General features: G+C 53.4%; 2 protein-coding genes across 3 annotated transcripts in view; one reads left to right on the forward strand and one right to left on the reverse strand.

Annotated features, from left to right (window-relative positions):
- GGACT (gamma-glutamylamine cyclotransferase) overlaps positions 1-15,297 on the forward strand; it is a 57,996-nt gene extending 42,699 nt beyond the window's left edge. For both annotated transcript variants that reach the window (XM_075563455.1, XM_075563456.1), the window contains one exon: positions 14,440-15,297. In XM_075563455.1, the coding sequence (XP_075419570.1) occupies positions 14,445-14,924 (480 nt within the window). In that variant the 5' untranslated portion in view covers positions 14,440-14,444 and the 3' untranslated portion in view covers positions 14,925-15,297. The remainder of the gene's footprint in view (positions 1-14,439) is intronic.
- A 1,669-nt stretch (positions 15,298-16,966) lies between these two features.
- Positions 16,967-24,910, reverse strand: part of PCCA (propionyl-CoA carboxylase subunit alpha) — a 436,534-nt gene continuing 428,590 nt past the window's right edge. Inside the window, exons 23-24 of the mRNA XM_075563454.1 lie at positions 19,738-19,815; positions 16,967-17,306 (exon numbers count right to left, since the gene is read on the reverse strand). Of these exons, the coding sequence (XP_075419569.1) occupies positions 17,238-17,306; positions 19,738-19,815 (147 nt within the window). The 3' untranslated portion in view covers positions 16,967-17,237. The remainder of the gene's footprint in view (positions 17,307-19,737; positions 19,816-24,910) is intronic.

Raw genomic sequence — 24,910 nt, forward strand, 5'->3', positions numbered from 1 at the left:
GAAACCACCCGATTCAGGGCGCGAACCCACAGACATGAGCTCCTCACGTGGCAGGCCCGAGGCCCAAGTCATGCTCAGACGTGCCTTGCAGGTCTTGCTTCGGGAGCTGCTCCCATCTCTGTGAAGGAGCCCACCTGTGCGGAGGAAATAAACCGGCTCTGGGGTGGGGAGGAGGCCCAGACCTCTGGCTGCTTTCGTACCTCTGGTGACTGGAAGTTGTCGCCCATTCCCCAGTGTCAGGGCCAGCGCTAGGAGCCCAGTGGGCTCCTGGCTGTGAGCGGGTCTTTCCAGGGAACCAGAAAGAGGGCGTGAGGCAGGCGGTCCGCTCTGCTGCCTTGAACCAGTGCCTTTGCATGGGTCACTTCAGCTCATCGACAGAATGGGATGGTTACACAGGGTTGCACACTCAGCCGAATGTACCTGGGGTGCCTCAGAAGAAAGGCCTGGCAGTCAAGTTCCAAAGTGTCACAACCATGGAAAACCTGATGGAGCCGTTTTGGCTCTGAAATGCATTGCACAGGATAAAGCCATGGGCTGGGATCCTCTGTGGTTTTATTTATTTTAGCATAGGGAAGGGGCTGGCGATTTTGCCTCTCAAATGGTGAGACCCTAAGTGGAGCATTCTACACTGCAGCGGGCAGGGCGGGGCGCACAGTGGGGTTGGTGCTCCCAGAGCCCGCTTCCCCCCCCCCACCCAGGCTGATGAGGGCCCTGGGCCCTTCTCTGTGGGTGGCAGGCCCGCTGGGGGCACAGAGCATTGGCTGAAAGCCCCTCTCCTGGCGGGGGCGCTGGGCCCTGCTGGCTACACAGCCCTCTGCTGAGCTTCCCCCTGCTGGGTGCCTGCAGGCCCTGGCAGCACCTCGGCCTCCCAGCTGCTCCTGGTATTCGGGGCCATGCCCCTGGCGGGTACCCAACGTGGAGCCGAGTAATCTGTTTTCATAGATAGGTGAGCCCTTTTCCTGACACAGGGTTTTGGGATTTTCCAAGTATTCCTTTTCATATTCTTAACGTGAAGGTCGAGGGGGAGGGGTGGGAGGGACAGACATCTCTGCCTCCTTGGCCCCTGTATGGTTTTTTTTAAAACCCAAACTGACCAAACACTGGGTTGGTTGTCAAGGCAGTTCCAACTCTGGGCGTTCCCTGCTGCACCACGGGGTTGTTAAGGCTGTAATCTCTGGGGAGCCTGGGTGATGTAGAGGTTACTCCTTGAGCTACGGCCCGAAAGGTCAGCAGTTCGAAACCACCAGCTGCTCAGCGGGAGAAAGATGAGGCTTTCTACTCCCGTAAAGAGTTACAGCCTCAGCAACCATGCCCGCTAGTCGCCGAGTCAGAATCAGTAAGTGGGGGTTTTCTTTTTCTGTTTTTTTTTTAGTGGGGTTTTTCTTGAGCAGTCTTTAGGGAAGCCGTTTGCCAAGCCTTTGTCCAGTGGGTTTGAGCCACCAGCCTGTGGGTTCGATGCCCGACACGAACTGTTTGCAACCCCCTGGGATTACTGTATGCTTCGGGATCATGGCAAAGCTGTTTTAAAGTGGTGGACCTTGCTCTCTTGCTTGTTGTGTGTAACGCATCCCGAGGGGGCTGGGATGGCATGGCGGGGGGGCACAAAGCCCTTGTTTTCACAGACCCACACCTCGTGGTTTTGAAGCGAACTACTGCTGAGCAGAAACGCGAAGCCCTGGATTTCAAAGGCGCCACCATCTCACTGGTGCCTCCGCGGTTAATGTAAGAAAGGTGTTTGGCCCTCAACTTTCCCAAGGGATTCGGTGCGGTGGGCGAGGGGTCTGCACGAGCAGGAAGCCCCCGTCTGTGCTGTAAAGAAAATACGCAGCGACCAAGCGAGAGCATCAAAGCGCCCACCGGATGCGGCCGGAGCGCAGGACGCCTGGGCCACTGGCCGCCGGGCGGCGGCCGGGGGAGAGTTCAAGGCATTTTGTTTTTTCACCTGTTTCCTACAGTCTCAGGAAACTTCTGAAGAATTAATGCCGAACTGTATCCGACACTGAGACTTGCTCTCAGGGGAAAGGACGGCCCCTGGTCTGAGTTTGTGGGGAGGCGGCCGCTGGGATTGGAGATGCACCGCTTCCCCCTGGCTTTTTACTCCACTGGCGCCACGCTTGGTGACGTCCACGCCATCCCACAGGGTGGCCGCTGGGCAGGCTCCGGGGAGGGTCACAGCGGCTGTCTGGGCAGTGTCCCTGGTGTGGGACAGCGTGGTGTGATGAAGGCCGGTGAGCGCAGCAAAGTCCAGGGTGGAAGGCAGCGGGCTTGGCTTCTGCAGCAGCTCAGCTCCCGGCCAGTGATACCCAGTCCGACTGGCCCCGCTGCACCAACCCGGTTATTGTACCTACACCGTCCTCACGTGACAGCTGTCCACCACCTCCACCGCTGGTGGCTTGAGGGCTTAGCCCACAGAGAAAACAGTGAGGGCATGCAGGCAGATCTTACTGACATTTCCTCGTGTTGGATTCCAAAATAACACAGGGTCATTGTTTTATGAGTTATTTTTTTAAAAGAGAATGATTTTATGTTAAAAGCTGCTTCATGTATTCGTGCCTTTCTCATTTAGCTTCCCAGGGTTTTGTGACGTGGCAGGGTGCGTTACCTGATGGACTGCTAACCCTTAGGTCAGTAGCTTGAAACCCACCCACAGGGGCAGCTCCACCCTTGTCCTGAGACTCACTATGAGGCCAGATAACAGCAGGGCAGTCAGTGACGGCTGTGTCCGTGCGTGTCCCTAAACACGGCTTACCCATGGCCAGGGGTGGGCCTCGGCCCCTAGTGGCCCTGTAGGACAGAGGGGCTGCCCACAGGCTCCGAGGGGCTGTGGATCTCTACAGAAGCAGACGGCCGCGTCTGTCTCCCGCGGAGAGGCTGGTGAATCCCTCTCTCAGTTAGCCATGCAGTACTTAGCCCACCACACTGCCGGGCACCTTCTAAAGATGGATGACGTGCACTGCCAAACAGACTGCCTTTTACCCGCTTAACCACCAGGTGGCTAAGAGAATGACAATTAGGCAGGAGAAGCCCACACTGAAAGGGGATGACTCGTAATCACTTTCCATTTCTGCTTCAGCGAGGAAATCTAAAACCAGAGGAGCCCGTGTTTCCAGAGGGGAAACGCTGAACTGGCTGCTGAGCCATTTCCAGCAGTGCCAGGCCAGCTGGGACATTGGCAAGATTGTTCTTGTTTTCTTAGAGTTACCGTGTTAAAGGTACCTACTTGTGTTGAACTAAAACTTTTGGAAACTCGATATGAGCCAGTCCAAGTGCCCTGCTGACCCCTGAGCGCGCACATGACTCCTGCCTCTTTGGCGTTGGGCCCTGTGTCCCACAGGAGGGTGCTGCCAGCCTCCCACCTGAGCTGTGAGAAATGGGTAAACCAACCGCCCTGCCTCCCTGTTGCCCAGAGCCAGCTCTACAACTCAAAGGTCAAGTTCCCCAAATCACGTTAATGCATCTCGTGTGTCTTTGTCGTGGGAAGATGTTGTCGATTCTCGGTACTGACACCAGCAACACTGTGCATATCTGTATATAGAGAGAGAGACGTATGTTGAGAGGTGGCTCACACATGGCAGAAGTGGGCAAGTCCGCTCTGGCTGAGTCAGGCAGTTGTGGTGTGTGGGATACGACTGCTCGGGAGACTGGCCAGGCCTGATTCAGAGGGACTCCCGGATGGCTTTAAACTTCGCTCGAGGTGGAGCGCTTACCTGGATGTGCCACCTAGGGCCTCCAAGTCGTAAGGTACCAGTGGGAGACCCCTGCATGGGGGCAGTCCATGTGAGGGGGAGGGGAGGGCAGTGTCTTAGGGCAGAAACCGAGTCTCCTCCACCATGTGAGCACGCCATCCCCCACAGAAGGACGCCCACTCACCGGACCTCTCCCCAGGGCGGGATGGGCTCACCCAGCCTTTTCCCTGCGCTCCGGCCTCCCCTTTCATTCTCAGCATTATTAACTTTGACAAGCAAGCCTCCTGGTTGCGAGCCACGTTGGTTTGTTTTGGTTTTTTCCACCATTCGTGTTTCTGATTCAAATTGAACGTGAGGCCTTAATCCTCTAATGGGAATTAATTGCCTGCTTGAGTGCTCCTCGCCGTCCTGCTCCAACCACAGGCCCGGCTTCCTCTGAAGGGAGGCTGTTCCCACACAGCCGGCAAGGGAATGATGTCTTCCGAAGGGTGAAGCCAGAAACGCTGGATGGTCATGTTCTTTTATTGCATATAAATAATATTTATAGTGTCTATAAATAATACCTCAGGCAAATTTTATATTATAAACACTCGTGGAATTGAGTAGGTAAAGTGTGTAGAGGATGATCATCTTGGTCATTCTAAGAAAGAAATTTGACTTTTTATTGTCTGGTTTTCTTTTTTTAATCATTTTATTGGGGGCTCTTATAGCTCTTATTACGATCTATACTTACATCCATTATGTCAAGCACTTTTGCACATATGTTGCCATCATCATTTTCCAAACATTTTCTTTCTACTTAAGCCCTTGGTATCAGCTCCTCACTTTTTCCCTCCTTCGTGAACCCTTGATAATTTATATTTATTTTCATGTCTTCTCAACTGTCTCCATCGCTAGAAAGCCTGACCCCAGGCTAGACCTTGTCGGGTCCCCTCCCTCACCCTCTCGGGGACCGTGTTGTGTCGCTCCTACTTCTCCTCTGGGCTCGGCACTTCCATGCGGTGCCCACACAGACCCTGCTCTCGGTCGCGGAGCTCACTGGGGAAGCTAACAGAGTGCCGGTGGGAATGCTCAGGATGCAGCTGTCCAGTCAGGACCTGGTCATTCTTTCAGGGCTGCTCATAAGCACGCAACGGGCATTCCACCTGCTGGAAGCCACACCTGAGGGCATTCAGCTCAAGCTCCGTGAGTCAGTGAACCCAGCTCCCCCATTTAAGTACCCAGAGGCACCCGACTCCACCAATCAGCCTTCTGCCCCAAAGTACTCAGCTTTATCTGCTCCTAGGGTTGGCAAGTCCACCAAGCTGGCTCGTGCTCTAGCTTCTGGTTCTGCTGCTGCCTCTGATGTCACCCTGTTTCTCTGCAGCAAGGCCTTCACAGGGATCTTGGGGTTCAGAGGATTTACTTGACTCCTGGCTCTTACAAGTACTGAATTTCCCCTTCTTCCTGCTTCTCAGAGAGCTCGTTTGATACCCAGCATGATGTCCTCACAATCAGTTCCATTCACAAGTACACACAGGTGGATCCTATCAGTGTCTTCCCCCACCTTCTTCCCCGGCCCCATGCAGGAAAACGTCATTTGGTGGGAGTCACAGAGACTTTGGTTAGGAGAGCCATGTTAAACAACTCACTGGCCCTGCACCATCAGAAAGAGGCCTGGCGGTGTGTGGTAATGCAGTGCACTGCAATCCAAAAGGCTTGCAGTTCAAAACCACCAGCCGCCTCATAGGAGCATGACCCGGCTTTCTAATCCATAAGGAGTTCTACCCCGTCCTATAGGGTCACTACGAGTCGGCCTAGACGCTTTGGCCGTGAGTTGGGTTTGGTTGACAGGGTCAGATGCGCTGAGTGGCAGGTTCAATTCCTGATGCTGCCCCTCTGTGCTCGGGCCCATTATCTAAGCTGCCTGTTAAGTGACGATAGACCGGTGACCTTGCAGAGTCGTGAAGGTCAAAGACAATGAGATTGAACAGAGAGCGCTTAGCTGTGGGCCCAGAACACACAGAGGTGCCCGGTGAAGGCTGTGTCCAAGGCCCGCTGCCACCCCAAAGCCACTTCAACATGGAGCCTCTTGAACCCCGCCGCCACCGGGAATACCTTTGGAAGGCTCTGACCACAAATTCTTGCCTTTTTAACCCTTGCTTGTCTCCAGCACGGCTGCTTGTCTACTCTGGGAGGAATGCTTGCTTTGCTTCCTCTCTGGTTGAATTCCTGTAACAACCACAATAATGACCATTATTTACTGAGTCCTAGCAGTATACAAAGGAGACCTGGTTACACATTGGAACTCCAAGGTCAGCAGGTCGAAAACACCAGCTGCTCCAAGGGAGAAAGATGAGGCTTTCTACTCCTGCAACAAGGTTCAGCTTTAGAAAAACCCAAAAGGAGTAGTTTTATGCTGTCGCTCCAGGGCAATGAATGAGAGCAGTTACTGCCTCGTCCAAAGTTCATGCTGCTTTCCAGCTGCTCCGGCCTCTGCGCCATTCTGCAGGTGCCTGGCCCGGAGGCTCACCTCCCTGTCTGTCTGAGGTCTGAGCAAAGGGCTTCCTCTCCAGCGGGAACACCTCCGACTGACCACACACCTCCCGCACCCCAGCCTGGTTCTGCAGGGATTCACGCACCCTGTCCATGTGTCTGTCTCCGTCTGACCCTCGCCCCTCCGCATCCCCGAGGGAGAGTAGCCTTGGTCTTGGCTTCCCAGCACTGAGCTCAGGACAGCACACCCACCTTCAGACGGAATTCCCTGCTCCTGTGGTGGCACAGGCGGGGTCAAGTGCTTGGCTGCTAACTGCAAGGTCAGAGGTTTGAACCCATCAGCCACTCTGTGGGAGGAAGAAGAGGCCGTCTGCCCCCAGCTGGCACGACTCGACCGTGTCCTAGGGACATGCTGCATGGGCAGCAGTGGGTGGGGTTGTGGCTTTCTGCTTTCTATCTAGTCTCTCCCTTCCCCTCACCTCTCAGCAGGAGACACCCTGCCACCCTCCCTCCCACCGCACTCCTCTCTCCCTGCCTCCACCCCCACCCACTGCCTGGTGCCCAGTCACTATTCGCCACCTTAGTGGGACAGCACGGTCAGGTCAACTAGACTTCCCATTACTCCCTTCCTGTTTCACAGCCAGCCTCGCCCACCCCCTGCGTCCTTCCTAGGGTCACTCAGCTGGCCCATCACAGTGGTAAGGGGCACTAGGTCAGTGGTTCTCAATAATGCCTAGACCCTTTCATACAGTTCCTCATGTTGTGGTGACCCCCCTCCCCAAACCATAAAATTATTTTCGTTGCTACTTCATTTTGCTACTGTTATGAATCGGGCGACTCCCATGGAAGGATTGTTTGACCCCCCAAAGGGGTCAAACCCACAGGTTGAGAACTGCTGACTTAGGTGACGAGGAGGGGAGTTAGAATTCTGGGGAAGGAAAGCAGGTATGAGCCGCATCCAAGTTAGCAACTTGGAGGAGCCAGAAAGCCCAGTTGCTATGTGGGAAGAAGCCCTGCCGAAGCTCCCTGACTGTGCCCAGGCTAAGGACTGTGGGCAAAGGCCAGGGCAAGGCCAGCAGCAGAATGAAAGACTGAAAGGCTTGTAGAGGGCAGAGGGCCCGCCCTTAGCCCTGGCAGGAGATGGGTGGGCTACTTACTAGAAGCCTGGCAGGACACACTTACTCACTGGGACACTAGGCCCAGCTGAAGAAGTGGGAGTGGCATCCTGAGAAAGGGGAATGAGTGAGCGATTTTGTACCCCAAATTCTGTTGTTGTAGGGATCCCCTTGCCCTCTCCATGAGGCTGCCAGCGGTGGGAAGCCCTCCTCCTCATGCAGAGCTTCAGCCCCCGTTTGACAGCGGGCCTCCTCCAGGCAGAGCCAAGGGCTGGAGGACTGAAGGCGCACGGAAGCAAATGCAGACAACCAAGTGGTGGCCTGTGGCGATCCCCAAGGCCAGTAGTTCCAAACACCGCAGCATCTCGGCAGGAGAAAGACGGGGCTTTCTGCGTCAGGAGACAGTTACCATCGGAGAAACTCCCAGGGGGCACCTCTACCCTCCTTCCCTGCTTCCTCTCCCTCATGAACCCTTGATAATTTACTATTATTTTGTCATATCTTACACTGTCTGACGTCTCCCTTCACCCATTTTTCTGTTGTCTGTCCCCCAGGGAGAAGGTATATGTGGATCCTTGTAACCGGTTTCCCCTTTCCACTCTACCCTCCCTCCACTCTTCCAGTATCACCACTCACACCACTGGTCCTGAATTCCCTGTGTTTCCAGTTCCTATCTGTACCTGTGTACACCCTCTGGTCTAGCCAGATTTGTAAGATAGAATTGGGATCATGATTGTGTGTGTGTGTGTGTGTGTGTGTGTGTGTGTGTGTGTGTGCCGGGGAGGGGGGGTAGAGCATTTAGGAACTAGAAGAAAGTTGTATGTTTCATTGTTGTTACACTGCACCCTGACTGGCTTGTCTCCTACCCACAACCCTTCTGTAAGGGGATGTCCAGTTGCCTACAGATGGGTCTTGGTTCCCAATATTCACAATGATATGATTTTTCTGTTCTTTGATGATGCCTGATACCTGATTCCTTTGACACCTTGTGATCACACAAGCCGGTGTGCTTCTTCCATGTGGGCTTTATTGCTTCTGAGCTAGATTCCCACTTGTTTACCTTCAAGTCTTTATGACCCCAGATACTATCTTTTGATAGCCGAGCACCATCATCTTTCTTTACCACATTTGCTTATGCACACATTTGTCTTCAGCAATTGTGTCGGGAAAGTGTGCATCCTGGAATGCCAATTTAATAGAACAACATGTTCTTGCATTGACTAAGTACTTGAGTAGAGGTCTAATGTCTGCTACCTTAATACGAAACCTATAAATATATGCACATATATGTATTTCCACATCCTCATATATAAATATATTTGCATATGTACATGCCTTTATTTGGACCTCCGTAAATGCCCTTTGCTCCTAGCTCTTTCCTCTACTTCCTTTCACTTTCCTCTTGTCCCACTGTCATGCTCAGCGTTCATTTAGGTTTCAGTAATTCCTCTCGGTTACTTTACCCTTGATCAAGCCCTACCAGGCCTCCTACACCTTCCTCACCACCGATTTTGGATCACTTGTTGTTCCCTTGTCCCTGGGTTTGTTAACACCACTTCCTTTCCCTCACTTCCCCCTCTTCCATAACATGTCCCCCTGGAACCGTCAGTCCTGTTGTTTTCTTCTCCACATTGTTCATCCAGCCTGTTTTATTTAGACAGACCTGCGAACTGAGTATTTTAACCAAGATTGCAATGTATGGATATTGGAAGGACGTGGGGCAGGGGGGAAGTATGTGTGTGTGTATTTGTGGGAAGGGGAGCCAAGTCTTTGTTTTCTGTGGGGGCCAGTGGTGGTTTGGTGGCAGAAGTCTCCTCTTTCCTGGTCAGTGCACACCCTACTCCCCCACCTCAACCCCAGTTGGCCAGTGGAGGCTCCCTTGAAGCTCTGATACCAAACAGCTTTCCTCGGAGTTTCCAGACTAACCCAGATGAGGTGATCTACTCCCCAAAATCTGCTGCTAAAGTTCTGACTTGCAACCAATCGTGGGACGGCACAGGGTCAGAGGGCATTTCATGCCATTCCTGAAATGTGCAGCTGACAATAGCATTCAGTGAAGGCTTCCTAATACACGGCACTGTCCCCAGGCTTGGCAGTGCTCCGCGAGGGCATTACTTCATGATTCACATGGGGAAGCTTGCCCACCTCGGTTATGGAACTGGCTCACACCACATGGGCAGTATATGGTAAAGCCAGGGTCCACCCTGACCATCTGATTCGAAAGTCTGCAGGAAGTGGTCGGTGTGCTGGTGGCCTGCGGGGCACTGGGCAGACAGTCGTGGGGGTGTTCTGGGCAAACTCAGGGTGCTGCAGCTTCTGGGTTGGAACAGGCAGCCGGGGAACAAAGGGCCTGGTCAGAAATGGTGTGACCATCCTTGGAGGAGGGACGAGACGTGGTCAAGGCCAAGTGCCCACTGCAGGAGGAGCTGACAGGTCTTACTAGAGTCCCGAGTAACCCAAACCAAGTCCTTAGCTGCTCATCAAAGGCTGGAGCACAGAGTCTACCCAGGCCAGCAGCCCACTTCCAACCCAGCCATGGACAGGAAGCCCACATGGGCGGCTCCGCCCTGGCCCATGAGTCCGAATGAGCAACAGGTGACTGGCCCTAGAGGACTGCATGCAAGATGTGGAGAGAGAATCTGGGTGACTCGTTCCAAGTAGCTGGTCTCCAGGCTGCCACACGGCCAGACCAGAGCCACCATCGTCTTCCCAGCTGGGGACACTGTCTCCATAGCCCACCAGTCAGCTAGTCCTTCCTCAGCCCTGCTGCTCTGCAAACTCTCTCCAAGCCCCTCTTCAACCGCTTCCTGTCTGCCTAAGACACTGCCCACCCCTGCTGCTCACCCATCCATCTATGCGATCATTTTCACTACGCCTGCTGGCCCACGGTCCCCTCCCTGTGACAGACCGAACCAGCTCCCTCCTGCTTTACGCTCCCTAAGCCCCTGAGTCCTGTTAACTCCCAAGCAGGGGCTTCTTCCTCTAACCCCGGCACCCCCATATTCCAGGTTTTCCTCAATGTCCCAGGTGTTCTCCCCCCATCATCAAGCCCTGGCCCCTCTCCCCTGTCCTCCCCCACCGTGTCAGAGCCAGGCTGTTCACAGCAGCTCCCTTCTCTGCTCAAGGGGCCCAGTGTCTGCTAGCCTTGTGCCCAAGACTCATAGGGCCCTTGGAGGTCCCTGAAGGGGGAAACAAGCCAGGAACCCCCTTCACCTCCCCAGACCAGCCCTGATGGTGCTGAGAAGACAGAAGCCCTGTGAGTTAGGGGCGACTCTTCTACCGAGCACACAGCTCTCGGCACACGGGTGGGGGGGGGGTGTCTGTCCACAGCTGAGCTCGAGAAGCCTGCAGTGGGACTTTCCTCAAACCCCAGTGGAGTCCGACTAACAGTGAACCAGTAACCCTATAGAGCTGAGCGCTCCCAGGGGGTTCCGAGACTATAAATCTTTACAGAAGCAGACTGCCACATCGGCTGGTGGATTTGAACCTCCAACCATGAGTTTAGCAGCCCAGGGCGTCACCAACGGCACCACCAGGAGTGAGGCAAATAGGCTGTGAAATGCAGGGATCGGAAGAGTGGGTCCTGTACCCCCCGTGAAACGTGTTTCCAGTTAGGCTTGAGCCCCACGAAGGACCTGCATCACGGCTGTGGTGTATGCAATGGCCCGCCTGTGTGCACGCCGACCTTCTGCTACAGCCAGCCTTGCAGCTGACTTGTCACTGCCCCGGGCCTTGGAGCCTGGCTGCCCTGCCCCACCAGGGTCAGAATGCAGTCTAGCACCGGTGGCCCCGGGGTCTTGGACTACCAGGTTCCTTTTAACCCCCTCAACTTTGTTGGGCAATTTCTTCTTTTTATTGTGGATTGGGTGAGAGTCGACAGAGCAAATCCGTTTTCCATGCAACAATCCGAATACACTGTGTGTGTTTCATTTCGCTGGTGGCCATGCCCACAGGGTAACACACCTACCCTGCCTCCGCCTGGTGTTTCCCGTGGCTATCCCGCCTCCTTTCCGAACCCTCCCAGCTGTGCCCTCTGGTTGCAGACGGTTGACCATTCCACGGTGCGCGGAGCTTCCCAGGCCCCCCCTGCCCTTGCCGACTTGTCTGGGAGGTCAGTCCAGACTGAGGGCTGACTCGGGGCAGCCGTCTCAGGGGTTAGTGCGAAAGTCCGTCTAGAACGGCGGAAACCGTCTGCTCCGGAAAGTGGCAGTTCCACAGGATTCGACCCTGGAAAGGGCGATGCCCATTCGACAAGTCACCTTGCTCTTCAATCCAACGTCCTTCCCCAAGAGAGGGTGCTGGCCTTTCCAGGCACCTCAGACCCGCCCACAGTAACCCAGAGGAGTGGATTGAGAGCTAGTTGAAGGTATGACGGGGCCAGGCAGCCGTCCGGTGGGGCTGCCCCCACGGGGTGGGGAGGGGTTGTGGAGGGAGGCCAGGTCTACGCTGAGCGGTGGCAGTTGTGTGACACACTGTGTTTTAAGCCAAGGAGTGCAGGCACTGACTGGGCCTAATTAAGGACACATTTTGCTCAGTGATCAGATCTGAGGATCCGCAAAGCCAGCGTGCTGTGGCTCCGATGCGGAGACTCCGAGGACTCGGGGTGTCTGTGAGAGGGTCCAGGGCCACTGTCTGACGTGACAGATCCTGCAGAAGAGCAGCAGCCACCCCACCCCCCTCTGTGGAGCAGGAGGGAGGAAGCCCAGCCGTCAGGCGTGCTGTGTGGAGCCTGTGCTTTCGGTACCCCAGCCGACACCTGGGGCCCCAAAGAGCCCAAACTGAAGAGCAGAGCCACCATCAAGGTCTCCTCCAGGGTGGAGAGTTCCTGGTGGTGGTTGATCAAGTGTAATGTAGCAGAGAGGAATGACTGAGAGGCAAATGGGGGTGAACATGATAGTGGGACAGGAAGAAAGTAAAAGGAAATAGAGGAAGGAACTAGGAAGTAAAAACTATATAAAGAGGTATAAATATAGACATATATATGTAAATAGTTTAATATCTAAAGATAGGAGAGGTATTGGTCTATGTCAGTGGTTCTCAACCTCTGGGTCGAGACCCCTTTGGGGGTCAAATGATCCTTTCACAGGGGTCACCCAATTCAGCAGCAAAATTAGTTATGAAGTAGCAATGAGAATAATTTTGTTTGTATGAGCCCCCAATAAAATGATTTTTTTAAGAACATAATTTTATGGTTGAGGGGGTCCCGACAACATGAGGAACTGTATTAAAGGGTCATGGCATTAGGAAGGTTGAGAACCACTAGTCTATGTACATATAGCTGCATGTTAATACATTAAGGTGGCAGACAGACTTTGAGTCCCTACTGGAGTCTTCCCTCAGCACAAGAACACTTTGTTCTAATAATGTGGCACACGGTGATACCTCCCCAACATGATTGCAGAAATGGATGCAGAAGCAAATGTGGTGAAGAAAATGGGTGGTGCCGGCTAATAAAAGATATAGCGTCTGGGGTGTTAAAGCTTGAAGTCAAACAAGCAGCCATCTTGCAGGGGCACAACTAAGCCCCTATGGAAGAAACACTCCAGCCTGTGCGATCACCAGGAATCGACAGGGACAGGTTATCAGAAGTTCAAAAACAATCAATCATATCAATGTGAAGGAGAGGGGTCAGAATAGTTTATGCAAAGCGCATCTGTTGATAACTGGAAACTCCCTCACAGAAGGGTCACACGGAAGGGACGTTATAGCCAGGGGGCAAGACAGCACTGATGGAGCTCTGACATCACTCTACTTCCTTACTGCTTCCTGCCCCCGCCCCCACTATCATGGCCCCAGTTCTGCAGCCTCACAAATCATGCTAGACTGGTGTAAGTACATTGGTACAGATAAGAGCTTTCAATACACAGAATCCAGGATAGATAAACCCCTCCAGAAACAGTAATGGGAGCAATGATTCCATGAGGGTGTGGGAAGGGGACAAGGGGCAAAGGGGGAAGGGGGAACTCATAGTAATGACAGCTGTGTAGCGCCTCTTGTGGAGGACCAACAGAATTGCAGGTGAAGGAATATATCAGGCACTGTAAGATATAAAACATAATTATATATTAAAGGTGCATGAGGCTAGTAGGGTAGGGAGGGAGGGAATAAAGAGGAGCTAATATCAGAGGGCTCGAGAAGAAAGAAAATGTTTTGAAAATGATGATGGCAGCATCTGTACAAGTTCACTTGATATAATTGATTTTATGGATTGTTACAATATCTGTAAGCGCCCCCAATAAAATGATTAAAAGAAATAAAAAGGCAAACTCTCCTCAATTGTGGGAAAGGGTTTGACCTCATGAATGAACGCATGCTCCTTTGTGTAGAACGGCCTGAGGGGGCCCTGCAAACACTGAGCTGGCAAGCAAAGAATGGCACGTAGGTTTCTAAGTGGTTGGGGGTGAGCAACAACATAGACTATCTGGTGCCACGCAGCAGTGTTGGGAAATGTCACCTTCAGTGTCCACACAGTGTTTCGGTGGTGGTTTTACAATGAACTAGGTGGTGGTGGTGGTGGGTCAGTGACTGCAGTGCTCTGCCGATCTCAGACTATCTGACCATCTACTTGCAGGAAGAGGTACAGCCTTGGAAATCCTCCGGGGCCAGTCCTCCCCCACTGGGTTGCGTGGCAGTGGTGGTGGGTGGGATGGGGTTTTGTGGGAGGCACGGTGCCGTCCAGGTATTTCCAATGCTCGGCAGCCCCAGCCCCCGTGTCTAAAAAGTGCCTCCTTTAGTCCTGCCTGCGGCAGCTCTGGGCAGAGCTGAGTGTCTGTGATGAACATCGCAGGGTGTGCAGAGCCCAATACGTCTCTTCACTGGTCACCGGTCTTTTACGGGAAAGACAAGGTTGGCCAACCCCATCTCCGGGCTTCTGCTCCTTCTGTGGTGTGGTCAGGGCCCCTGGCAGCCCATTGGTCTGCACGTTGGGCAGCTAACTGCAAGATCAGCGGCTGGAAGCCACCTGGCCTCCTTGGGGAAAGACGGGTCTTTCTACTTCTATAAAGAGTTCCTCTCAGAAACTCACGGGCAGCTCTATGCTGGCCCACTGGCCCGCTATGAGTCAGCATCAGCTCCAGGGCAGTGTTTTGGGGGGACTTCTGGGGGGTAGGGGGTATGTGACACAGATAATGTGAACCTCTGTGTGTTTCCTCTCTCATCTGTAGCTTCGATGGCCAAAATGACCCACGTGTTCGTGTACGGGACCCTCAAGAGAGGCCAGCCCAACCATCAGGTCCTGCTGGACAGCAGCCACGGCTGGGCGGCCCTGCGGGGTCAGGGCCGCACGGCAGAGCCCCACCCGCTGGTGATCGCGGGCCAGCACAACATCCCGTACCTGCTGAGCCTGCCCGGGCGGGGCCACTGCGTGGCCGGGGAGATCTACGCGGTCGATGAGCAGATGCTGCAATTCCTGGATGAATTTGAAGGCTGCCCAGACATGTACCAGCGCACCCTGGTGAGGATTGAAGTCCTCATGTGGGAAGGTAAACGCAGTGCCCCTGCGGAGACGCCAGCTGCCGACAGCACCATGCAGTGCTTCGTGTACAGCACCGCCACCTACTCGCCCGAGTGGGCCCTCCTCCCGTACCACGACAATTATGACTCTCAGGGGACACACGGCCTTCGCTACAATCCGCGGGAAAACAGATGAGAAGGGGAGGACGCATGGGCCCGACGGGGCCGAAGGCAGCCCGGTGATTATGGGATTACCTGCCCGTCGGTCGGCCCACCAGAGGAGACGCTGTCCTTTTAAACGAATATTTGTGAAACTCGATCGTGTGGGGGTGGGCAGAGTGGCTTTCAGAGAAGGCCGAGCTTACAAATAATTATGACATACAAATGACCAAATCTTACCTCTTCAATCCACCAGATACTGTTCTACTCCTAAGTCCTCAAAAACCATGGTGGACGGGATCTATTTGATAAGAAAAAAATTAGATTTTAGTTCCCATAAATGACATTCGGACAGAACTAGTGTGTTGTCATTTGCTTTTGTGGGGGGTTTTTTGGTTTGTTTGGTTTTTTTTTGGGGGGGGGGGGCTTCGCTTTCCTCTGAAGATAACATTTCAGATGAATCGTTAAGGCTTGCTTCGTGGTGCTGCCACGTTTCAGCAGTGCCGCTGTATTGATTCTGGCCTGCAGCGCCGAGAAGTTTTTGTTTATCAGTTTCTTTTTAAATAACAGCTGCTTCTGGATGGTCCAAGGTGCAGGCACCCAATACAATTCCTCCAGCAAACCATGCTGCACTGAGAGCAGAGCTGGGGCTCTCTCAGGAATTGTCACATTGCATTTACGCAGGGACTGTTAAAAATGATTACTTAGAATGGACCAAGATGTTCTGGGAATAAACCATCAGTGTTCCTGCTATTGTTGCCCATGGGGTGGGGGTTCGGGGAGGCGGGTTCACTTACGTGGGAGAAGGTTCTGTTCGTTCTAACCTGCTGAAGTCATGAACAGCCACTTCCGAGCGGACACAGCCATCCAGGGGCAGCGAGGCCAGAGCCCCCAGCCCTTGGCTCCGAGACCCCACCACTGATTCAGGAACGACACAGCCCTGGGCAAGCCTTTCAGAGCAGAGCCGACACAGCAGTAATTTGTTCTTCAGGCCTGACAGAAAGCTTAGCTTCCAAATACAAACAGCACTTAAAATAATTTTAGCGAGGCACGAAGTAGCAATTACTTCCCACCTCCATCTGATATTTTGTCAGTGGAGATTCAAACCGGCGCACGATTCTCGGCACAGGCTTCCCAGCAAAGTACGACACATAGTCCAAGGATTCCGGGACCAAGTGAAGATGCAGCTGCTGGTCCTTCGTAACCAAGCTCGCAGTTGGGACAATTTCATCACTCTTCAACTTAATGGTAGATTGTGATCACTAACTGCATCTGGCACAAATACATGATCATTATTTTTAGCCCATTTTTCTTAATTGGGAACTTGCTTTTCAACACACGCACGCATACACACACACACACACAATCAGCTGACGCTCCAGTGTAAGCAGCACACTCACACAGTGGGGTGGGTGTGAGGGAGCTGCAGGCTGGATCCCAGGTCTGGGGGAGTGGGCAGGGCTGTGCTCCAGAGTGTGTGTAGGGGGGAGGGTACTGCTGACACGCGGCATCTATTGGAGTCTATTCCAAAGAGTCCTGGATGCACACATACATGTCCCGTCTCGGACCCGGGCTGCTGCTGGGTGCCCTCGAGTTGCTTCTGGCTCACAGTGGCCCTGTGCGGCCCAGAAGCACTCCGCTCTGAGGACAGATCGCCTGGTTTTTCTCCCACGGAGCGACCAGGGGAGTTCAAACCTTTGGGTTAGCAACCAAAGGCTGACATTTGGGTGGCTGTTTTCAACCACCAGGGCGCCTTTAGATCCAAAGTTACCCGCGCTTAGAACCCCAACATCGCAGGGAGGCGGAGGGGTAAAAATACCCAGCTGTGTTATATGTGGCCTTTAAGAAGTTATGAATGATCAGAAACGGGGGTTAAGTCCTTAGCTCGGGAAAGATGTGAGGCATCCAGATGATAAAATGGCAAATGGTAGAGAAGTAACTGGGAGTCCGGGGCCTGCAAACCTATGTCAATTTCTTAAAGGCTCGGAAGGAAGCGCTCGTATTTAAAGTCTCCTGGCACCGACGCATCCTCTTGTGTACATTGTCTTCATTCAAAAAAAGGGCAAACCAATATTTAGACAAATGCTCCGTTTTATTGATTTAATTTTGACACTAGGAAATCTCACAGCAGAAGTACAAATCATATGTACAAGTATTTATATCAATAAAATTTTCCATTGGTGATTTTTTGGCAGAATACTGGTTTTGACTATATGTGGAATAAATATGGCCATGTAAAATCTGCTGCACAGGAGTGTTACTGGAAGATGCTTGAGTAAATTGCGTGTGAGAAAATGATGACAAAGAGCGGCTAATTAAATTGGGTGAGGAGTCCAAGGCGGTAAGGGCTTCACTCCAGCTCCACAAGGAGATCCCCTTCTCCCACGGTGTCCCCCGGCTTGCATTGCACCGATCTGACCTTGAGTTGTAAGGGGGAGAGTTAGGTTAGTAAGGAGACGCTGGGGGGCGAGGAAGGCTCCCAAACCTATGAAGAGACGGCGTCTCCGGCTCCAGGGGCAGTCCCCTGGCTCCCACCCAGCGGACACACCGGGGCAGGGCCCCACCTGCGGGAGGTGAGCTGGGCCTCCCCACGGCCCCTTTGTTGATGCTGTTCTTGCCCCAGTTCCCCCGCCGGCACCCTGCAGAAGTCAGGGTTTCTAGCCAGCACCCTAAAATGCCAGAAACATTTACGCCAGCTGAGTCAACACCGGCCCGCCTAGTCTTTCTTGTGGATTTAGGTTAGAGATCCGGGATGTGCTTTGCGAGTTAATGGCAAACTCAATGTAGTGTTTAAAAAAATTTATATCATATTTTAAAACAGGTACTAATCAGGAGGGGAAACTCCCTCGCATGATCCTATACTTCTTTTGAAGAGAGATGAGATGCTTGGGTCTGTGGCCAGCAGACTGCCCTTGGTAGAACAACATGCCCCGGGCACCATGGCGCTCCCGCCACTCAGCCTTTTCACTCTCCCACCTCCAAACGGGGGTTCAAAGATCTCAGCATAACAAGAAGGGAGGGAGGGGTCTGGAGGAGACCATTTGTTTGACTTCTTGGAGGCTCTTGCTTGGGCATGAAAATCAACAGTGGGTGAGCACTCACTGGCCATATGGGCAACTGGCAAAGGCCGGAAGCATCAGCTCTGATTTGGTACACTGGCTCGTGTCCCCTGCAACTCCACCGTGAGCAGACATGGGCCTTCTTTGCTTACCAGCCAGCCCGGCGTGTGTAAGAACGATGCGAACCTGCATCGTTCAAGGCACCCTTCAAGGCCTCGGCCAGCAGGCGCTATCGGATTCTCTTGGAGGTGGCTTTTCAGAGTCATCTTAATTCCAGTATTTTATACTTGGTAGATTTTAATGGGGGATCTGTTTCTATGGACAACCTTTTCTCTGGGAGGAAAAGTGATCCCCCGCTTGGCCAGAACCCTCTAGACTGGGTCTTCTGACCACTCCCCACAGTACCAAGCTGGGTTGGAATCAAGAGGCGTGGGGATGGGAGAGGGCAAGGGACAGACAAGGCTGAGGTTGGGCCACAGTCGAGACTTCACTGAGACCCCCTCTCCAGCCCTGGAGCTGCAGCTCTGGGTGATGGTGGTGAGGGGCGAGTGTAGTGTCTTCCGAGGCCCAGGCCTCAGTGGGCAAATGACCTGTCCAGACACATCCTCAGAAAGGAGGATGCTACTCCTGAGGCCAGCAGCACAGGGACCTGGGCAAGCCTCGGCCAAGTTCTCAGCACGGCTAGAAATTCCAGGGAGCTACTGAAGCATGAAGGTTAAGTAAATCATTTCAATGAACAAATGCAAACGTGTCTACACTAACAGACCCCAACATTTCCTGGTTTATTTTTTTTTTTAAGTCGTCTAATTTACAAGTGGGATTTCTTAAACCAAAACACAAAACCCCTGCAAATCCTATCATTTGACAGTGGGTACAAATGCTTGTGCCTCTCTTCCTGCCCGCTCAGGGGACCCCAAGTGGCTGCCAATGGCTTTCCTTTTCTGTGGGGGTGACAGACCATGGACAGGCAGGGGCCTGCATGTCTCTGACCGGGGACGTTTGGAGACCTGCTGGTGTTTCCTTCTCTCTGCCACAGCGCACACGGTCCCTTGAGTTTTCTTCCCGGGAGTACACGACATGCAGCCCCGCAACTGTCTCTACCCTCATCTTCAAAACCCAACTCCCCTTCAGGAAAGGTCATTTTCCGCCGAGCTGTATCTTTGCTCTCAGGAAGAATGCTGAAGTTACTCATCCACAGGACTATAGATTTTTGTTATTTTTTTACCCTCCAAGGAGAAAATCTTTTTAAGGACTCTTACTCTGATCGAATTTTAGCCCTAATTCATATCATTGGTGCCCGCCCACCAGGCCCACCCCCAAATCATTCAGCTTCCAACCAAGTACTGGGGGATTTCAGCGACTCTCGGTCTAAAATGGAATTGCTCTCTTTGTGAAGAAAATATCATAAAGAGTTGTGTTAATTTCTGCAATCTCTAAGACCATTTCCTGCTGTGTAACCTAAGTCTCAGATAGCTAACTGCCTCCAAGACAGATGTAAACATTAAAAATTAAAGTGTCCTTAATTTGAAAGACATGAGGTGAAGAGCAATTGTTCTTTGATGACCGGAGATAACAAGAGCCCTTATCGGAAGGTCTGCTTGGTGTGGGACAGGGGTGCATGCACGTAGAGGGTGAAGTGCCCCTTCTCAACGTCTCCGTCTGTGAGGGCAAGGTGGCCAGGGTGATCAAGATGGTCCCTTGCAGGCAAAGGGGTAGGTGCCGCTTCGTGTGTAGGCGCGCACGTGTGTGGGACCAGGGGGCGGGGTGAAGGGGCATGTTGCAGAAACATACCTTGCCAGTTTTCCCAGCTGCCATACTGTTCTGCATCTTCATGGCTTCAATCACGCAGATCTCCTGGCCTTCTACTACCTGGAGAATGCAGCAAAGTGGAGAGAGGATTTCAAAGCTTCTGATGAGCAGTGACTACGTAAGGGACGCCACTAAGAGCTCCTTTGGCACATTCTCCGACATTGTGCACTGACCGCAGCACTGAGTTAGTTCATCTTCATGTGGAACAAAACTCACACTCGTGAAGGAGATCAGGTGGGCTGGTTAGCAAGAGACTCGTGGAGTCCCTCAACTGTGGACCTTGGTCACCGTTCAAGTCTGGGGTTACACTCACCCCCGTGGTTCCTTTTTGAGCCAAACAATAAGCAGGTTTTTACAGGGAGGGAATAATACCACCTCTGAGGTGTGCACACCTGGGGGCCATTCACCTGGGAGCAAGGAGGCAGCATCCCCCTGGGTTAGGAAAGGAGGGGTGGGGACGGGACACACAGAGAGAAGCTGGGATGGGCGCTGTTACACTGGGAGGCTGGCAATGGGTGCGATCAAACAAAGTGTATGAATTGATCCGCTCTGTGAACCTTCACTCAACTCACAAGGAAAAGTGTTGTTGTTGTTGCTGCTTTTAAATCAAGGGACAAGGAAAATTTTAAAAATAAATTAAAAAAATTTTTTTAAACAGCCTGAAGTTCATCTTCAGGAGATATCAGAGAAAGAACACACACACACACACACAATTCAGTGCAGGTTAGAAAGCCAATCCCTAATAGTGCATGTGCTGGTTGTGGGACACACACACACACACACACACACACACACACACAATTCAGTGCAGGTTAGAAAGCCAATCCCTAATAGTGCATGTGCTGGTTGTGGGCTTCCCCTGGGAATCTCTGACCCAACTTTGCCACAAACAGAAGCTTTTCCCATTGATGTGAAATGTCCAGAATAAGCAAGTCTAAAGAGACAGACAGATAGTGGTTATCCAGAGAACAGGAAGTGAGTGCAGGGTTCGACTGCGGGCGGTGGTGAGAATGCCCTGCTACTGACTGTGGTGATGGAACTGAGTGGCCTAAATCCACTGAACGGTCAGGACAGTGTAGAGGAGTGAATTACATGAGAACTCGACCTCAAACTGATGGCTCAATCATTAAGCACTGGGCTGCTCTCCTAAAGGACAGTGGTTCAGATCCTCCACCAAGATGTGCACCAGACGACGGCCTGGCTATCTGCTCCTGTCACGATTGCAGCCTAGACAGGCATACTGGGCAGTTCTACTCTGCTGCTTTGGCAGCTACGAGTTGAAGACCTGCTCAAAGGGATCAAGCAACAACAATAAAAGTCTCTTACAATAAAACAACTGGAGTTTTTCAAGTCTACAGTCCGGGGGGTGGCTGGGAGGTGGGACGCTGGACCAGTAGATCAGCATCAAGGCCTCGAGGACCACGGCCCATCCTTTGTGAGTCGGTACAAAGATCGGCAAGGAACAGGGTCCCAGAAAGCACCTTCCAGTGGAAGCCATGATTTGTAAAGTTGCCCCCCATCTCTTTCAAAGCCAGAGGCAGCTCCCAGAGACACACACCTGCACACTGGGTTCTGATGGCCGCCTTTCAGCAGCACGACGATCCAGAGTGAGGCACGGAGGAACCCTCTGGAGGTGAGCCCAAGGCTTCCATCGGGCATCATCAGTGCCTTGGGGCCTCTCAATGCATCTTTTCCTTGAGGGGTGCGAATCAAGGGGTCGAGCTGGCATTTCCCAGTCTTTGACATGGGGGAGGTCAGTTTCTTAAGGCAACGAGTTTGGGGCAAAGTGGGTGGGACCTCCTGGTGTGGGGCCCCTGCACCATCTCACCACCGCGGCTGTGCTCCCCCCAACGCCGCCTGAGTGCCTGGAGAATGTTCTTTCCTGAAATCCTCAGATGATCTCCAAGGCCCCCTCCGGGCCCCCCATGTGGCACAAGCTGTCTTGCTGGCACAGACCAGTGCCTGGGAGCCCTATGTATTTCTTTTCTGCTGTTCAGGTGGTGGGCTGTTTTTTCCTGGCACCGAAATATAGGAAGAGCGGGGATGCCAAAGCTTGAGTCCTGGCACGGAGATGAGCTACTGTGCGGAAGAGCTGGGCTTTGAAGCATTGTGCTCACTGCCCTTTTTGATTCGCCGTCACCTGGCAGCTGCATGCGCGGAGGGTGGAGGCTCAACCTGTGAGGGGCAGGCAGCTCCCAGACAATGCACATGCCTGGATGCACGCTGGCCGAGTGGCTCTTCTCTCAAGCAGCATCTTAGAGCCTTTCCCTCCTCTTCAAAGGCAGGCAGTGATCGGGGAGGATGGGAGAAGGTCTAATTCCACAGAAGCGGGGCCTGCCGTTGGTCTTTGTGGGTAAAAACCCTGGTAGAGCCAGACTGTGGCTTCTTAGAAGATGAGGTCCATCCCCAACCAAGGACGGAGCCATGCAGGCGCTGGGTCCAGTGAGGCTTTCTGGGAAATGGATCTGAAATTCCGAGGACACTGACTCCGAGGGCCCCTTACTCCTTCACACAGAACGACAGTCACAGCTAAATGAACCTAAGCGATCGTCAATGGGTGCACCAAACGAGCTTGGGCCAGGCCTCACAGGCAGTCAGACGCCCCCCACTGGAAGTGGGAGGGTGGGGAAATGAGGAACTGGGGGTGAGCCCTTGCACACAGGGAACGCCAAAGTATCCACAGAAAACCAAACCAGAGTGAAGGCGCAGGAGAAGTGGCCAGGGGCGCGGGTCCTGCGTTCTCCTTTGATGGTACCAAGGGACCCGGGTCTGCCGCCCCACCACCAAGCTGGGCCCCAGGATCAGACCCTGGCTGCTTCCCGTTCGTTTTCCTCCCGGGCTTTCCCGCCCTCCTTCCGCTGCAGCTGCAGGTCTGTTGATGTGATTTGGCTGGCAGGGAAATCGTGAACTCGCGCCTCTCCTCGCACTTGGGGCGACCGCTGTTACTGCTGCGCTCCTCCGTCTCTGAGAAAGAACCGGAGGCCACGGTCCCCGGGAGCTCGCAATCGGGGCGAGGTTTGTGCACCGATCCAGCCCCCGAACGCATGCGTGAGTCTGAGCTGACTTCCAGTGGTTACACCCCCTAAAGAGGTCGCAATCGGAGGAACAAATGGGGGACACTGGTTGTGACAAGGTTAGCGCTTGCCGCCGGGGCTGGGCGTCGCAGGGTCATTCCCAGGCAGGCCTCGCTCTGAGCAGGGCCGGCTCTCACCTGGCAGCATCCTGCCGAGCGGTCTGCTGCTGCCCAGACCATTGGGCACCCTTCGCCTGCTCCTTCCCTGTCTGGGGGGGGGGGGTGAGGGAGGTGGAGGGCAGGAAGGGAGGGGTTGGGCTGGTGGCACCTCCTGGGTGTCCCCCACATGTGCTTTCGGGCTGCCTGACCCCCAGCTGGCGGCTCAGGGTCCCAGATGGGGTTCCTAGGGGCAGAGGAGGGCCCAACTCTGGTCACTTGGAAGGCGGCGGTGGCCCCCTACCTCGCACTTGCTCTGCAGGCCCATCTCCTGTAGCTGAGACCAGATGCTCTGGATCCCACCAGCGTGTTCCCGGGTGCACGTGTGTTCCCGCTTTCGGGGTGCACAGAGCGGGCTCCTACATACGCCCAGCTCACATGTGGGACCTGCTCCAGCCAGGTCCCTGGCGCGCATTTCTCCCCACTTCTATGAAGCGTCTCATAAAGACCAACTGGGTGTGACAGGGTGTCTCCAAGGGGTGGCTGACACGATGGCACAGCCCCGCCAACCAGTCGGTTTGATAAGCCTAGTCGGGCGATGCAGTCCTCCGCCCTGCGGTCTCATCGGTGTAAAGTTGGTAGCCCCCCAATCCTGGCTCTTTCTCGGGCCTCTGAGACAGGGTGGGCCCGTTCGCATCCCACCGTCAGAGGAGCGCGCGCTCAGGAAGCTCACGCTTGTCTCGGGTGCACCGGAACAAGTTGGCTGGAGAGAAAATTCGGCCCATTTACTCAGCAGAGTTCCACCTGTTCGGGGGCTGTCACCCGGTATTGCTCCGTGCTGAAGACTCTCCGACACCTCCAGCTGATGATTAATTGTGAGTGATGGGAGATAAAATCCAGTAAAGCCAGCTGCTGGCCATGGTCGGCAAAATGACTATAATGGATATAGGCTGCCAATTTTCCAGTTTCACTGGCAAGTCTTCCAAGTGTAATTAAGGGAAGTTATAAATGATATGGAAATCTATCAAGTCCCATTTATTTTCAGAGGGCTCTGTCCCCAGAGACTTTTATCTTCAAGCTTATAGTATGCTTTGTTGTGCTAATGATTTAAACCACTTCTTATTTCTGATTAAAGCCCCCGGTACCCTTCCACCAAGTTCTCCTCATTCCTCCCACAAAGATGAAAAGACCCAGAAAGCCTTCCTGGGCCCCGCAGCTCCTCCTGGCAAACAGGCGGCCACGGAGGAGCCACGTTTGGCAACCGAGCATTCAAACGGCAAGCTGCGCCCCGCACCCGCCGGGGCGGAAGCTCAAAGGGCGGGACGAGGAAAGGGGGGGGGCGGGGGAGGGGTAGACGGACATTTTTTTTTAAGCAAAGAAAAGGATCCCCCGGTCAAACATAAAAGGGAGCCCCCAAAAGTAAAGACTTGAAAGCGGCTGCTCAAGACCAGCTATTCATCAGAAGGTGGCGTGGCTCGCTAATGTTGTTTGATTTGGAATAAAAGCATGACAATGACGGCGAAGGCCTCAGATTGGAGACGTAAAGGATGACTGCACAGTATTCCATTTCTCAATTTCATCCTTCAGAGCCACAAAATGGGGGTGATACAGTGACTGGATGAGATTTACAGTAGCAGCTGTGGTCTTGCCACACAAGGGAGGCCCTGCTAATGGGCTCAGGTCTGTTTGGAACAGACGGGGAGTAACAAAACAAGGGTCCCCATTAAGAGTGTGCAGGGATATTTCTGGATCAAGAAAATGGTTATGGGAGTCAGATTTCCTCCACGATGGGCCGCTGCCCTCTTTTGTCGCCCCAAAGCGGGGCTGTTGGAAGGGGGCTATCCTTTAAATGGAGGCAAGAAAGCATCAATAGCATAGACTGCCCCCCCACCCGTGCCCCCCGAAGCCTCCGCTCTCTCAGGAATGCATAGGAAACGGTGCCAGTGGCATATGGCATCCTACCGTACAAAAGACAGGTGCATCAGT

Source organism: Tenrec ecaudatus, chromosome 11, assembly GCF_050624435.1.
Source record: "Tenrec ecaudatus isolate mTenEca1 chromosome 11, mTenEca1.hap1, whole genome shotgun sequence".
Lineage (NCBI taxonomy): Eukaryota > Metazoa > Chordata > Mammalia > Afrosoricida > Tenrecidae > Tenrec > Tenrec ecaudatus.